This window comes from Ictalurus furcatus, chromosome 26, assembly GCF_023375685.1.
Source record: "Ictalurus furcatus strain D&B chromosome 26, Billie_1.0, whole genome shotgun sequence".
Lineage (NCBI taxonomy): Eukaryota > Metazoa > Chordata > Actinopteri > Siluriformes > Ictaluridae > Ictalurus > Ictalurus furcatus.
This window is the reverse complement of record NC_071280.1, coordinates 5782019-5798429: the sequence shown is the minus strand read 5'-3', so window position 1 is coordinate 5798429 and position 16411 is coordinate 5782019. Positions and strand designations below refer to the sequence as shown.

Genomic DNA, 16411 nt, shown 5'->3' with positions numbered 1-16411 from the left:
CTTTCAGTATCTGGTGTGATCCCCTTGTGCAACAATAACTGCAACTAAATGTTTCTGGTAACTTTTGATCAGTTCTGCACATCAACTTGGAGGAATTTTAGCCTATTTTTCGGTATAGAACAGCTTCAACTCTGGGATGTTGGTGGGTTTCCTCACATGAACTGTTTGCTTCAGGTCCTTCCACAACATTTCTATTGGATTCAGGTCAGGACTTTGACTTGGCCATTCCAAAACATTAGCTTTATTATTCTTTAACCATTCTTTAGTAGAACAACTTGTGTGCTTAGGGTGACTGTCTTATTGCATGACCCACTGTACAGCAAGATTGAGATTCAGTTCCTGGACAGATGTCCTGACATTTTCCTTTAGAATTCGCTGGTATAATTCAGAATTCATTGTTCCATCAATGATGGCAAGCCATCTTGGCCCAGATGCAGCAAAAACAAACCATGATACTACCACCAGCATGTTTCACAGATGGGATTCTTATGCTAGAATGCAGTGTTTTCCTTTCTCCAAACATAACGCTTCTCATTCATACCAAAAAAAAATCTATTTTGGTCTCATTCATCCACAAAACCGTTTTCCAACAGCCTTCTGGCTTGTCCACATGATCTTTAGCAAATGCAGACAGGCAGCAATGTTCATGTTTGGAGAGCAGTGATTTACTCCTTGTAATCATGCCATGCACACCATTGTTGTTCAGTGTTCTGATGATGGTGGACTCATGAACATTAACATTAGAGTGTGCTTTATTTCAGGGTAACGGGTTGCAGTACACATTATTGTTAATACATACTGGTCTTCACGTTTTGACATGGGAAGGGGTCGTACACAGTTAACTTCTAGCCTTTCAAACGGCTGTCTTTCTATGGGAATTGGATTAAGAGAAGCTATTGTAGCTTTCTGATTTGGTTTGGTTGTGCACTGGCAGACATCACACGAGTGGCAGAAACTAGATATAGTGGATTTTACTCCCAGTCAGTAGTAATGTTTTGTGATGTGCTGAAACATTTTCATTACACCTAGGTGTCCAGAAAGGATATTTTCATGGACAAATTTTTGAATTTGGGAATGATAAAAAATAACGATACAATGATGATACATGGTTTGCCAATCATCTCTCTCTGAAGATGTTTTGAGCTTTTAAGCACTATACAGATGCACATAATGCCATATTAATGGCACATTATCCTGCTGGAAGAGGCCATTGGCATTAGGGAAAATCGTTGCCATGAAGGGGTTTACTTGGTCTGCAACAATGTTTAGGTAGGTGGAGTTGAAAAACCCTGGTCTACATATTATTAGACAAGTATATAAGGTATTGCAATGACATAATTATGGTATGTGAATGTTTTTTGGATAAATGTTGTATTCTTAAGTAATAGCAGACTACTCACCAATTGCTACAGTATCTGCAGCCTGTGCCCAAAACAATGCACTGGACTCTGGTCCATTTATTAATAGCAACAGCCTTCACTATATTTGCTGCATTGTCTGTAGTGAGGCAGACTTGTTGCTCCTCCTTTAAGCCCCAGGCAGCCAGCATCGCTCTCACGATCTCTCTCAAGATCTGTCTTTCTTTCTCTTTTACACATTTTGCACTATTAAGTGTCTGGGAGATTTCTCACAAACCCAGCTGTTCAGCTTTCGTTACCAGGGATACTCTTCCTGGGTTGCTATGTAGGCTTACCACACAAGATTTAATTACAACTAGGGATGTAATTAAACAACCGCAGAGAGAGTGCACAGCTGTTAATGACCACCCATGCAATCTTGAGTAAAGCAATATAATGAGATGTACTCAATACTTGATATCAGCAGTGTCTTTTTTTTTTCTTTTATGGTCACACATTACTAGAGATTTGGAGAAGTTTGGTTATATTTTAATTCAATTATTTATTAAATAGTAAAGAATGCAGTGAATAGTGAAAAAAGAGTAGAGCAAACTCTAACCCACAGTGGGGAATATTAAATAAAAACTGAAAAGGAAGCTAGAATGAAAATTTAAATAGAAAAAGGCAGATTTACGCAAAAAAAAAAAAAAAAAAAAAATGCAGACATTTAGTTTGTCAGCAGTGTTCTTTGATCTCATCCCTGACCCTTCACAAACATTTTCTATGTAAAAAATACGGGGTATATTTGTTACAAATTAATTTAAAAAAAAAATTTTAATCACAAAAAGATCCACAAATAAACCTTACCCGATTCTCAAATATAAATGAGAGAATAAACAATAAACACAAATATTTTTGTAATTCACAAATAAGTATTTGGTTCACAAATATTTGTGAAATGCACAACCTGACTTGCCTTGATGTTTATTTGTGGAATCAGCTGCATTTGTTTGTAGATCGCTCCATGGACATTTGCATAATCATGTGGCATTTGTGGAAAGGCTGCCATTTATTCATGGGTTTCTGAAACATTTTTCACATTGTCTAGTGCAGTTCAATCCACGAATTTAACCATTTAGATAGCGACACAACATTACACTAATGCCCATGTTACTCCAACCAATCACAGCAAATATATATGATTGTCTCTGGCTGCGCCATGACCCTGACCTGGATTAAGCACTTACCATTCTACAAATGAGGTTGTGCGGTTCAAAAATATTTGTTATTCAAATACTCTGAAATTCAAATACTGAATTATTTGCGCATTTTATTTTATTTTATTTGTGGATCATATTTTATATTTGTGAATTACTTGCAGTTTGTTTGTGGATCTTTTATTTATTTTGTGGAACTTGTTATTTATTTGTAAGTTATGCAAGAAATATACCTCCATAAATTAATGATCATATTATACTACTTTATTGACTACTTTTACAACATAAATTAAAAGCTTAGGCGAAATAACGGATGTTTGTAAGGTTGTACGCGTAACAGCATAATGCTGCAAAATTATATGAGTGCAGCAAAGTGATGTGTGTGGATTTATTGTGAATGGATTGTTTTTGTCACACCTATTACGGTCATATTAACGCAGTTCTTTCTTTATTCTTTGATTACAGATGAATCCCTTACTGTACAGGTCCTGGATAGTACCATCCTTAACACGGGAGACAATCTGAATCTCACTTGCTTGGTTTCTGCAGATGACCTTGCTGCCTTAGGTCTTGAGGTGACGTGGCTGCTAAATGACACACAGGTTCTTACCCACCTTAGTCGAGATGGAGTGGTGGCAAAAACTTCAGATATGTTTAGCATTAACCGGGTTGGAGAGGGTGAATTCAGACTGGAGATCCACAGCGTTGAGCTATCTGATATGGGCCTTTACTCATGCAGAGTGAGGGCATGGATACAACAGAGCTGGGGAAAATGGTACCAGGCTGCAGAGAAGACATCAGCCCCTGTACAAGTGGTGATCACCCCAAAAGGTGAGTTAATCAGAAACATATCTCGTGTCTTTTCAGAAGTTACCCTCAAGCCCAGACAGTCCAAAACATCACATGTACAGTTCATAATAAGCCTGAGATGCCCTTTAAGAAACCATACAGATTTTTTCTCCTTAATGTCCTGGATCTGCCCTGGAACTTGATCGTTATCTTTATTGATCATCCTATGCATTTGTCCTCAAGTGCTGTTTTGGTATCATTTAGATAATTCTTTCCGTTTTTTTCTAATAGGATGTAATACAGGGGTGGCACAACTACTCCAAAACTGGTGGGCCAAATTTTGACGCTTTTAATGATATTTAATAATATTTAAGCTATTAATGATATTTAAACGTGATAACATGTGCCGCAACAAATACTGCAAGTAGAATATACATCAAGCAAATATTCTTTAAATGAGTTTTATTAAATAGTAAAGGACCCACAATGTCTTTGTTTGCTTCCTTATACAGTACTAGGCTTGACTCAGTTACATTCCACTACTATGGAAAATAATAGCATGTTACATATTAAAATTACATTACTCAAATTATTTAAAGAGACTGCATATTTTAAACCATTGCTAGCTGGTGCTTAAACCATTGCTACATGTATACCTGTTTGTTTCCTGGAAACTCAGATCTTGGGATACAGGTCTGTCATCATCTTTTTGTCTGAGAGAAGAGGTACATATCTCATTTGTCTATAAAAAACACAGATTAACTATGTATGTTGCTTTTAGCACTATATGGAACCTGGGTTTGATTATAATACAGTAACAGGGCACAACACACCTTTTAATGAACATCAGAGTAGTTTGTTTCAACCCAACATGCTTCATTTTGCATTTTACTCCTCAGGCAACTAATAACAACAAAACGTTTGTTCACAAAGTTAGATATAAAATATTTAACAGAAATTGAAGACGTTCACATTCCGCAATAGCCTTTTTGTCACTGTAGTAACTGTCTGTTTCGCTAAACATTTTTCCAGCAAGCCTTACTGTCACAGTTTGGAGTCGGAGAGCGATGCAAGTGTAGATTAATATAAATTGAAACAGAACACAAAACAGGATTTATAGAACGTGTGGCAAAAACACTAAGACTAAGAATAAAGATAAAACAAAGACCATAATCATAGAAACAGAAACAACAGCAAAGAAAGACAATCAATGTAAGACAAAGAGTGCAGGGAACACTGTGACTATATATATATACACACAGGTGCTCGTTAACATGAATGTGAATCAGGTGCAGGTGGTCATGTGAAGCAGTGGCTGCTGGGAACTGTAGTCCCAGGTTCCTTCCAGAGGAAGGAATCAAATATCAAATCGTAGGAACCCAACACTTGCCTGTTATTGGTTTGTTTGTTTGTCTGTCAGGGAGAATGCAAGCAGGACTAGCGAATGAAATAAAGTCTCGTACATAAAACAAAACAAATTGAGGATGCCATGTCTGAGTAATTTCATTTAGTCCCCGTTTGCTATTATAATAACCTCAACTCTTCTGGGAAGGCTTTCCAATAGATTTTTTGTGGCGGTGGGGATTTGTCCATTGTTCCCCAAGAGCATTATTGAGGTCAGGCACTGATGTCTGATGAGAAGGCCTATGGTGCAGTCTGCGTTCTAGTTCATCCTGAAGTTGTTCAGTAGGGTTGTAGTCAGGGCTCTGTGCAGGCCACTCGAATTCTGCCACTCCACCCTTGGCAAACCATGTGTTCATGAACCTCACTTTGTGCACAGGGGCATTTTCATGCTTGGGTTAGGTCCCTGTAATGCTAAAGCATAGCACAAATGTATCCTGTACAAATGTGTGCTTCCAACTTTGTGGCAAAAGTTTGTGGAAAGCCCACATATGGGTGTGATGTCCACAAAGTTTTGGCCATATGAAGTAATTTACATATATTATTATATGTTGCATCTTGATATTTGTATGATGGATACCTTAGTATCCATACTCATCTATACTCAGTATAAATGGGACTGGATTAGGCCTTCTCAGACTGACTCACCTAAAGTATATATATATAAAAAAAAAAACAAAGAAAACAACTCAAACCAACCTGAAACAGTTCCTTTTTATCAGTTCTCATAAATGTTCTAAGCTGAAAAAAATTTTTAATACTTTACAGACTGCAGTACGGCCAGCTGCCTTGTTTCATTCTACTGAAAAGGCCTGCATGATCTACTTCTCAATAGCTGTGTTTGCGTGGACAACAATAATCCACAATGTTTCCAAAACATTCTCCTCAGTGGTTCTGTACACTGGGTGGGAATTGTGGCTAACAACCTTAAGGCTGGGACGATAACAGCCTGTTCATGTGAGACTAACGAGGCAGCAACATGAGTCATTACTTCTTCAGTAACTGAAACAAACAGAATTAAAACAGAATTAAACAGAAGTCACATAAAAAAAGCACGTAATACAAAAGCAGCTTTAGTCTTATTGTGCTTGGAAAAACCACCTTTGAATACTTCATATGAGAATAGAAGCTGTTCTTTTTTCTGTGAGAATGAAAAAGGTCAAGATCCTTTAAGTAAGGACTCAATAGTTACCATTCCTGCAGAAAAAGTGAATGGATTGTGGATGCTGCAACATGTTCCACAAGCCCTGTAGCCACCCATAACGTACTGAGGAATTTTTCCAGAGATCCAGCGTATGCCAGCTATCTGGCTGAAACATATACTCCAATACTCCTCTCTCCTGTTTAAGCAAAAAATGAAGAGTGGTTACAACTAAATCTTTGAAGAATACACATTATACACCCAACATATTTCATATAATACCTCAAAGCTTTGTATATGCCAAAGTAATTAAAAAACAATTGGACAGATTATATAATATACTGTAACCAGAGCCAGACTTTTGCACATTCACTGTAACAAAGGACCGCACGCAAATGGGTTAGGGCCAGGGTTAGGGCGTAATGGTGTGGGGATGCTTTGCTGCTTCAGGGCCTGGGCAACTTGCAATAATTGAGGGAAACATGAATTCTGCTCTCTACCAGAAAATCCTAAAGGAGAATGTCCGGTCTTCAGTCCGTAAGGTGAAACTCAAGTACAACTGGATTATGCAGCAAGACAATCAGTGCGTTTACATGGACAACAATAATCCACTCTTAACCCGATTAAGACCATACTTTGATTAAGAAACTACCATATAAACTGCAATTTTTACTTACCTTAATCTAATTAAGGTCATACTTGAATTAAGCTCTAATCGAATTAAGACGTGTGGAGTACTCCTGTTTTAGTCGCATTATGGACGTGTATTACAGACATGTAAAAACCTTAATCACATTATGAACGAGTTTTCTCTGCATTTTGCGACAGGACACGATCACACACGGCAGTTCTCAACATTTTATGGCAAACAAGAGAGTTCGGCTGCGTCCCAAACCGCGTACTTGCCTACTATAGGCCTGTAGCGGGGAAAAATACATGTATTCCGGCTACTATATAGACGGTAAGTACGCGGTTTGAGACGCAGCCCACGGCTTCAAGCAGTCGTCTATTAGCACGTATAGCATGACAAATAATTAACTGCACTTAAAGCGTTCGTAAAAAAATTAAATAAAAACACGCAAAACTGTATACGGTACCATAATGTAGACGAACTGTATGTTGATACGTGAAATTCTGGAGGGACGTCGGACGGCGTGGCGCGGTGACGTAATGACGCGGGCTGTTAATCTAATTATGTTCTAAAACATGTAAAACGGGAACATGACAGGAGTATTCTAAAAGCGACTCATGTAAACACCTTAATCACATTATTATTTTACTCAGAGTAAGGTCAATAATTAGATTACTGCTGTCCGTGTAAACGTAGTCATCGTTTTCTCACTATTTACAATTCTCTCGAAACCGGTAGCTTGCATCTTACACTGCTGAATCACTGGTTAATATCAACATCTAATGTGTTTATTACAAGTTAAGACCTGTGTCTAGAACAGTTCAGAAAGTCATTGGGTGTTGGCAGTGGTGTAGCCACAAATTGCACAAAAATGCACACAAAAAAAAATCTATAATTTTTCTGAACTGTATACTTAAATTGACAACTCTGACAAGCTCCTGCATTTTTGTTTGGATCAGTGGGCATGGTGATGGCACAAATGTGTTATTTAATCATTCAATTGCACAATCTATCTTTAGTTAATCTTGCCATGTTAATAAGGTTGCCATATAATACCTTCATAACAGTTCCAATGAAAATGAATAAAATAACATGATTCTTTTCTAAATATGGAGGTATGGTAATGATGACTTTGTTGACCTTTTATGAACATCATTATAGTGCAATCCCCTTCCCTCCATCACCCACTGTAGAGACTTATAAATCTGTTGGAAAAAAAGTATTAAGATAATCCAGTGTAAGTGCTTAAGTATGTTTCTTAACCTTATATATTTTTTTTATATTTGGAATATATAAATATATACAATACTGTGCAAAAGTCTTAGGCACCCTATTTTTTTTTTTTTTTTTGTGTGTGTGTGTGTGTGTGTGTGTGTGTGTGTGTGTGTGTGTGTGAGAGAGAGAGAGAGAGAGAGAGAGAGAGAGAGAGAGAGAGAGAGAGAGAAGCAGGAGAATCAATCAAAGACATTGCACAACCATTGGAAAATAACAGTTGATGAAAGAAACATTGTGAAAGCTGTGAAGAAAACCCCCAAAACAACAGTCAATGACATCACCAACAATCACAGTGCAGGGGTGAAGGCACCACAATCCACCTTTTGAAGAAGACTTAAGGAGCAGTAATAAAGAGGCCGTACCACAAGATGCAAACCACTCATCAGCAGTAAGAATCAGAAGGACAAATTGGAATTCACCAAGAAATATAGAGATGAGTCACAAATGTTCTGTAACCATGATTAACCTCTCAAGTGATGGAAAGGCCAAAGTGTAGAGAAAGAAATGATCTCCTCTTGATCCAAAATATACAAGTTTGTCTATAAAACGTAGTAGAGGTAGTGTCATGGCTTGCATGCTTCTAGAACAGGATCACTAATCTTTACTGATGATGTAACTCATGATGGTAGCAACAGTATGAATTCAGAAGTTTACAGGAACATTTTGTCTGCCAATTTAGAGAAATGAACGAGGGGGATCTTTATCATGCAGCAAGACAATGATTCAAAATATGCTACCAATTCAACAAAGGACTTTATCAGGGGTGAAATGTAATGTTTTAGACTGGCCCAGTCAGTCACCAGACTTCAGTCTAATTCAGCAGAGACTGAAGGGAGAAACCCCCGGAAACAAAGGACAAGGCCACTTGGGGTGATGTTTGCTAAGACTGCTTGAAGCCCGCAGATCACCCTTGCAGATATATTTATGATTCGGATTCTTTGCTGAAACGCGATGGACAGCCCAATCTGTTAGTTATAGAAACATCAAACTTGGTGCAGAACTCCCACCGCCACTCATTAAGGGACCAGCATCAACCTGATGGTGGCGCTATAGCGCAAGTGTTTGTTTTTCATATTATTCCATAGCTTCTACTGCATTTAGCTAGACCCCACTCAATAATTTGCGGCATATTGGATTTTTTTTGCTAATTTACATGATCTGCAAAACCTACTTTTATGAACTGAGTGAAACTACTCAGCAGAGTGTGAACCTCAATAATGATCAAAACAATGTTGACATGTGTAAACAATATGGCCCCCACTTGTCAATCAATATTAACAAGGCTGAGCCTTATTTATTCAAACAGTAACTTATGACTGCTTGTATGGATTTGCACAGAATTTGAATGGTATATTAAGGAGGAGATTCTGAGGTCATATCAAAGTTTGGAGCATGATCATAAATGGGGCTAAGAGCTAAGGTCAGATAACTTTCTAAGGAACCATAAGTCTGTTTGAGCTGAAGTTTGGTATGGTGCACCATTTTGGTAATCTGTAAGTGGATTTTTGATGATGACCTAATTAATTAAGAAACATGGCTGCCAATGGCCAATCAGCTTTCAGCAGGCATTTTACAGGGTTAACACTGAAATCATGAAACTTGAAATATAGGTTCAGGTAGTGATCCACTAGTAATCTGCAATCTCACTCAAATTAGCCACTGGGTGGTGCTATACATGTGTACGCACACAAAAATAAGCATATGTCTTGGAAAATAAGGTGTAGAAAGAAATTGCTTCTTTAGCTTGACTCTGTTGCTGAAACTATATAAAATTGTTTTTGGACCATTTAGACATACACAAATAATATGCAAACTAGTCTTGGGATTTTTGGCCAATCTTCACAATATTGATCCCAAACTACTCAGGAGAGTGTGGACCTTAAATAATGATCAAAAACATGTTGACGTTTATAAACAATATGGCCACCACACGTTAATTAATTCTAAGGAAACAGAGTTGGTTTACTCAGTGTCTGCAATGGGTGGGGCATGGTCATACATAGAGGTAGAGTTTAAGTCTTTGAAATTTTCTAGGTATAGTATTAAATGAACAAATGTAAAATAATGTAAAATAATTTTTTGTGTTATTGAACGGTATATGAGATGATACATGATGAATTTTAATGACAAAAGGTAAATATCTAAAAAATAAATTAAAAAACAGTGCGTGAGTGAGGTCAGATGCCAATGCAATAATCATACAATTATCATACACTCTAGACCCTACCGTGCAACGTCTTTGTTGTCATAAGGTGGAAGAAAGCGGAAAGGACATTGAGCATTGAAACCCAATTATTATACAATTATAGAACAGGAACCTGTATATCCTTTATTTCCTCTTGAACCAAATTATGTATATCTGAGGCATATGTAAAGATATAGGTAATGTTTAAAAATACCTCTTATTTCATGCATTTCAGTATCAATCAGTGCTTACTTTGTGAATGTTGTCTTATTTCCAAATGATTAATTTTACATTGAAATATGTCTGCTTCACAGCCAGGACAAAACAAACACTAAAAAGAGAAAGACCAGAAGAGAGAGAAAATAGAAAGAAGAGGGAGAATAGGCAGTGTTGCAGTAGTAGGCCTGGTGGTTTGATGATGAGTGTCAGGTCTGGACAGAGTAATTGAGGTTGATTTACACCCTCCTTGTTTAGTTCCCAGAGTCCTACATTCCTATTCCCAGCAACTGGCTAAAGTCAACTGAAGAACATCCATCTTGTCTGTTCTATTTGTCTGGCTAACAGTGTTTTATGTGCTCCATATGTCACTTTTTTCTATACCATCTATCTCTTTTCATGCATTGCCACTAGTTGGTGGATGCATTATGTTTTTGGGTTGTCCATGCATCCGACCATCCATCTGTCTGTCCGAGATTCTCATTTGTGATCTATCTCTAAAACAAGTGGTGGAATGTTTGTAGGATTTATATGGAAATATCACTGTAACCAGCAGGTGAACTGATTAGATTTTGAAACTGTTCACAGCAAGGTCAAAAGTCTGAATTAGTTTTTATTCAATAACTTCCTTCTGGTTTGAAGTATATTTTAAAGGCGTTTGAGGTATATAAATTAGTAACAAGGATGAGACTTGGTGACGAAATCATTCCTGTCTATACCATTGGTGTTGTGTTCATTTGCCTTTCACATGCTGTTGGATATATTTACTGGAATGTAACTTGCTGAATTTGGCCAGGGTTTGTTTTCTGAATAAACATTTAGGTTACAACAAAAGATTCCAAGATGAAAGATGGTGGCATGGTAGCACACAGCACCCACTTCAGGGGCCAGAAATATGGTAGGTGTAGTCCATACCAATTATACTTATCACTGCTACACTGCTCAATAGTTCACATTTACAACCCATGTTCTGAAGAGTTGTGAAGAGAGCTTAGGGAATGGCATATCAATGCTTGAAATGGCTAAAATGACTGGCAGAGATTGTTGTAACACGAAGAAGTATGTAGCAGATTAGAAAGCAATTAGCAAAAGGTCGGATATAGTTGAAAGCTGTTTCACAATGGTAACACTCTCTTATTACAAAAGTACTGACCAGAAATACTTTAGCCAACAGCAGACAGATGTTGGAAAATCTTGGAAAATGTGTAAAGCCAGATATTTAACTTCCATTGAAGGGCAGACACAAAGATAATTGTGTTTAATGGGCCCAGATATGCTGTACATGAAAGTAGATTTCTAAACTGTATTGTACAATGACAAGTACATAACAACTCTTTGTGGTCCTGGTGGATGGAGCAAGGACTGGGCCAGAAATTATGACTCTCGTTCTCAAACCAAGACGACAGAAAGGAGGTGGTGGTGTAATGTTTGGAGCTGGAACAATTGGTGGTGAGCTGGTCCCTGGCAATGCTTACAGTTTCTGAAGGTGTAAAGTTAAACACAGATGCTTATTGAATTTCTGGAAAAACTTTGACCTATGGCATAAAGACAAAAAGATGATACTCATTCATGCATGGTAACACTCCATCGCATGCTGCCTAGAAGACAGAAGAGTATATGAGTAAGTGTCGTTTGCTGGAGTGGCCAGCATCTTCGCTGAATATGAATCCCATTGAGAACCTATGAAGCACCATCAACTATGGGATGTTATTCCAACATCATTGTGACACCCTGGTGGATAATGAAGGGAATGTAAACATGGGAGACAGGGTTTGGAGAGTGTAACTTGGACTTTTTTCTTTTATTGGCTTGAGTTTTTCTTTTTAACTAGAACGCTCATTTTTAACAGTATGCTTTTTCTCCTTGAGTCCTCACAAATTGCCCTTGACCATGGTCCTACCTCCACAATCAGCAAGAAGTATTCTACATGTAAATCTAACAGAACCAATGGCTCAAAGACTCATCTTGGCCACATCTAACCATGGTAATTACATAAAAAAATAAGCACTATCTTGCAGGACTGTTATCTTGCAGGAATCATTGCAGCAATTATCATGGGAAAATTCTGACAGTCTGATAATTCTGATCAAATCTGATAAGCATCTGGAATTTTAAAGAATGTTTAATTACACCAATCAGCACGTGAACAGTCAGTTCTCGAAGGTGATGTGTTGGAAGCGGGAAAAATGGGCCTGTTTCACACGACTCGTATGCATTACGTATTTTTTTCAGTGCCCATGTTAAAAGGTTAGAAGGTTAAAATGTATCCATTCACACTGCTCATGGATGCGACACGGCAAACGCGTTGCAGGAGCGGTGTGGTACAGCGATCGTTTCCGCACCGAGTCTATTTTTGCTGTATTTTTGCACATTGTTTGTGGTCAAAATGAACATGGATTGACATGAAAATGTAGTAATTTCAGCATAAGTGCATATAATTAAAGTTTCCTATTGCTTTTCACAGTCATCTTATTACTTTAAGCCCGGGGTAAAGTAAAGAAAACCAAAACACCTACCAGGAGTTGCAAAGAAAATTAATGCGGTCAAAATTATATCTAAAGTATATATTTTTTAATGTGAAATACAATATATCAAGCTGTGCAGTGTGTGGGTGAGAGGGGGAGACACTTGCATCTCAGCAGAAAGCAGCAATCACGTGACATACTGGTAGGTTGGAGAAAGTTGTGAATGACCTGCAGGATTTCTTGTATAAAGATTTAAATGCAAAAGAAAAGACATGGGAGACAGTTGCCTCTACTGTTTGTGAGGATGGTAAGTTTTCATTTCAAATGTTTGTGATAATGCCTTTTTCACGTAAGAGATGTACAATGTTTAAATTTTCAATAATTTCTTTGAACTTTTCTTTTTCTGGGGCAGTATGCTTGTACAACATACATCTTTAATAAAAAAAACAAGAATTTGGTTCACAAGTTTTAATTCATTTGGGGTTTTCTGTAATCAACACAGGACCAAAATTATACATACAGGGTCAAAAATATACATACGAACACTTAGATTATAAATTCAGTGGTGCTGAAAGTTCCAAATGTCCTTTAATTTGCCAAGACCAAGGCCTCTTAATTTCCTGGTAGAGATCATGATTGACGATGTCACGATCTCCCCTTTAGACAGCGCTGCAGCTTGCAGCACGCCCGGAGAGCCGGAGTGCACGCGCGTGCACGAGCCAGTGTGTGAGTGCTCAGCGAGCGCACGCTCTTCAAATGTTGATAATTGTGGCATTGTTTACTGTGGACACGTGCGTTTGTTTTGTTTCTGTTCTCCTCCCTGTTTTGTCATTGGTTGTTGTTCGAGGGTGTGTCTTCATTGGTTTCAGCCGTTAGCACTTAACGCTGATTATGTTTGCTATATATTATTATAGCATTATTATAGTATATAGTAGTTAGTCATAGAGATAGTTTAGTTTAACGTAGATTAGTTTCCACGATACCACACTGTTGTTTCCCGCCTCTCGTTTCCCTGTTCACGTTTCATGTTTTGTGTTTTGACCTCGTTTCTACTGACCTCGATTTTGATTCCTGCCTATCCCAGTATATGCCTGTTTGCTGATAGCCCGCCCCTTTGCCTGTTTTCGACTACGCCTCTGTTTCACGTTTTGGATTTGTCTGCCTGCCTCCTTTAATAAAACGTCTTTACCTGCACTTGCTTCCGCCTCAATTACCGCACCGTGACAGACTACAGCTGGCAGCTTCTCTGTGTCAACATAAAAAGGGTTTGTTTGACAGCACTCATTGGCTTGACCAACACACAGTACTATGGGAAAGTCCAAGGCGATAGTGCAGATCTGAAAGAAGGATGGTGGATTTACACAAATCAGGAATGTCTCTTGGAGCCATTTCTAAACAATTGCAAATTCAAAGATCATCAGTTAAAACAATTGTACGTAAATACAAGTTATTGGCAAGTGTTGCCATTTTGCCATGGTCTGGATGAAGACCCAAACTGTCATCCTCAGCTGAGAGGAAATCACCAAGGCACAGGCCTGCCATGAACTAGAAGCTTTTAGAACATACAAAAGCATTTTATTTCACATTAATGTCTCCTAAAATGATTTCATCGCGCAGTAACCTTTTAAAGCTGTTCTCCATCGATTCACATGTCTTGACATTACATTGACACAAATACTCAGACTTTTCACAATTTTTTTATGCTCATTTCAGTCTGTCCCTCTCTAAATTATTTTTCTCCCTCCCTAAATTATTTTTCAAGCCATTAGTCCAGTACAATTCCAGTGTAGTTGGAATAAAATGGATGTAAAGATTTGCAAAACACAACTTCAGCAGCATAAACTAAATTGTGGCCGTGTTTTTCCCAATTATTTTCTTTTTTTATTAGGCCAGCAAACATACACAATATACTGTTTTGATGTGAGGGCCATTACGATGTCTTTCATCATTCATAAATAAATGGACCCCATATATGATTGGTTTCATCAGGCCTCAGCCACCATATCTCATATGTTTTGGTCTCTCCGTAGCTTCCTTCTGCAAGCTGTCTTTGAATGCTTGTGCTCCACATCACACATCAGTCCCTGCTATTCCTAAGAGTACCTTTGTGGGGTGGAAATCACGTTCTTGCATTCTGTACCATTTTAGCTAGGCAGCTTATTCTTCTTTGGTGAAAACATCTGTCCCCTCCTGCACTTGTACACTGGCTGAGGGATGTCACCCTTATCTTATACCTAAAAAAGACAAGATTCACAACCAGTTATTCCTTGTTTGTTTTTTCCTTATTTCATACAGTATGGTTTTCTGGAGTTTACCTGTTTAATTTTACCAATCTGTCATGCATAATGACCTGTATTTTTTCAGTAAATAAAATCTGTCTACTACTTCTGGCTGGCTACTACCTGTTTTTAAACACACATGTATAAATAAAAAAGTAAGCTTCTTGATGAGCCACTTAATTTTTCAGAAGCACTTGTTATTTTGCACTGATATATTTCTCTCTTATTTCTTTCAGATCCAGCATTTACTGTGACCCTTACATCTCCAGTCATAGCCCAGTACTTGGGTGATCCCACAGAACTTTTGTGTCAAGTGTCCAACATTTCCCACTTCTGGGGTGAACGATTGAGCGTCAGTTGGTTCTATTCAGCTGCCTCATCTGGTGGTGGCCAGGGTGGCAGTGATATTATTGCATCACTGAATGAAAATGGGGCTGTCATTCCCAGTGATAAATATAGGGACCGCATTGACTCAGGTCTCATCCTGGTAACCCGAATTGAACCAGCTACCTTCAAGCTCCGCCTGCTCCGCACCACAAATGCAGATGTAGGTGAATATGTTTGCCGTGTCACAACATGGACACTTACTCGCCATGGCATCTGGAAATATACATCAGAACATCATGCTCATGCACTAAAAGTCAGCTTGGCCTCCAAGGGTGAGGGAATTTTCATAATTCCATTTAAATGCTACTCATCAACAGGTTAAAAAATATGTGGTGAAGCCCTTCCTGGAGAGAAGAATAACAGCAATAAGTGTCTTCCTTTATCAAGGCTGGGGACAGTCGAGGGATTTTGGATGTCTCTTTCATGCAGAACATTTCAAGCTCTTTTATATTCTTAGGTTTGAACATATTGACTTTTCAGTATAGATCACAGGTTTTCAATAGGGTTCAAACGCAGAGGCTGAGATAGTCATTACAAATTATTGATTTTGTGTTCCCAAACACATTTCTATGTTGAGTTGGGTGCAAGTTTGTCATATTAAATGTTTCATATGCTGCCAATTACTAACTTCCTGGCAGAAGCAAGCAGGGTTCAGGCTAAAATATGCTTTTACTTTGTGCCATCAATCTTCCAAAGAGCACCTACCACAAAACATTCCCAAAGTGCCAATGATCCACCACCATATTTTACAGTGGATTTGGGTGCTTACACTTATGGGTACATTATTTAAAACAGTCTTAACCATTACTAAATTACTATTTAATAGGTTTTTAACCATTAACTAATGATATTATTGATAAGAAACATCCTATAACACTAAGCATTTTTTAAAATGCATTAGGGTCAGTATATCTCAAGTGGTCCAATAATTGTAAATTTGGTTGCTTGACTGTTTTTAATTTTTCAAAAAAAATTGAGTGATTACCTCTGTGTATTGCCATTGCAAAACCAGTGTTTTTGTTTGTTTGTTTGTTTTAAAATGATTTTACCTGGTTTAACCAAGAGATGTACCAGTATGAAAATTTCAT

At 37.9% G+C, this 16411-nt stretch overlaps 1 protein-coding gene across 1 annotated transcript in view; it reads left to right on the top strand.

Annotated features, from left to right (window-relative positions):
- The window catches only part of ptgfrnb (prostaglandin F2 receptor inhibitor b), a 44850-nt gene that overhangs the window by 18920 nt on the left and 9519 nt on the right, over positions 1-16411 (top strand). Inside the window, exons 4-5 of the mRNA XM_053615589.1 lie at positions 3020-3385; positions 15173-15595. Coding sequence (XP_053471564.1) covers positions 3020-3385; positions 15173-15595 — 789 coding nt within the window. The remainder of the gene's footprint in view (positions 1-3019; positions 3386-15172; positions 15596-16411) is intronic.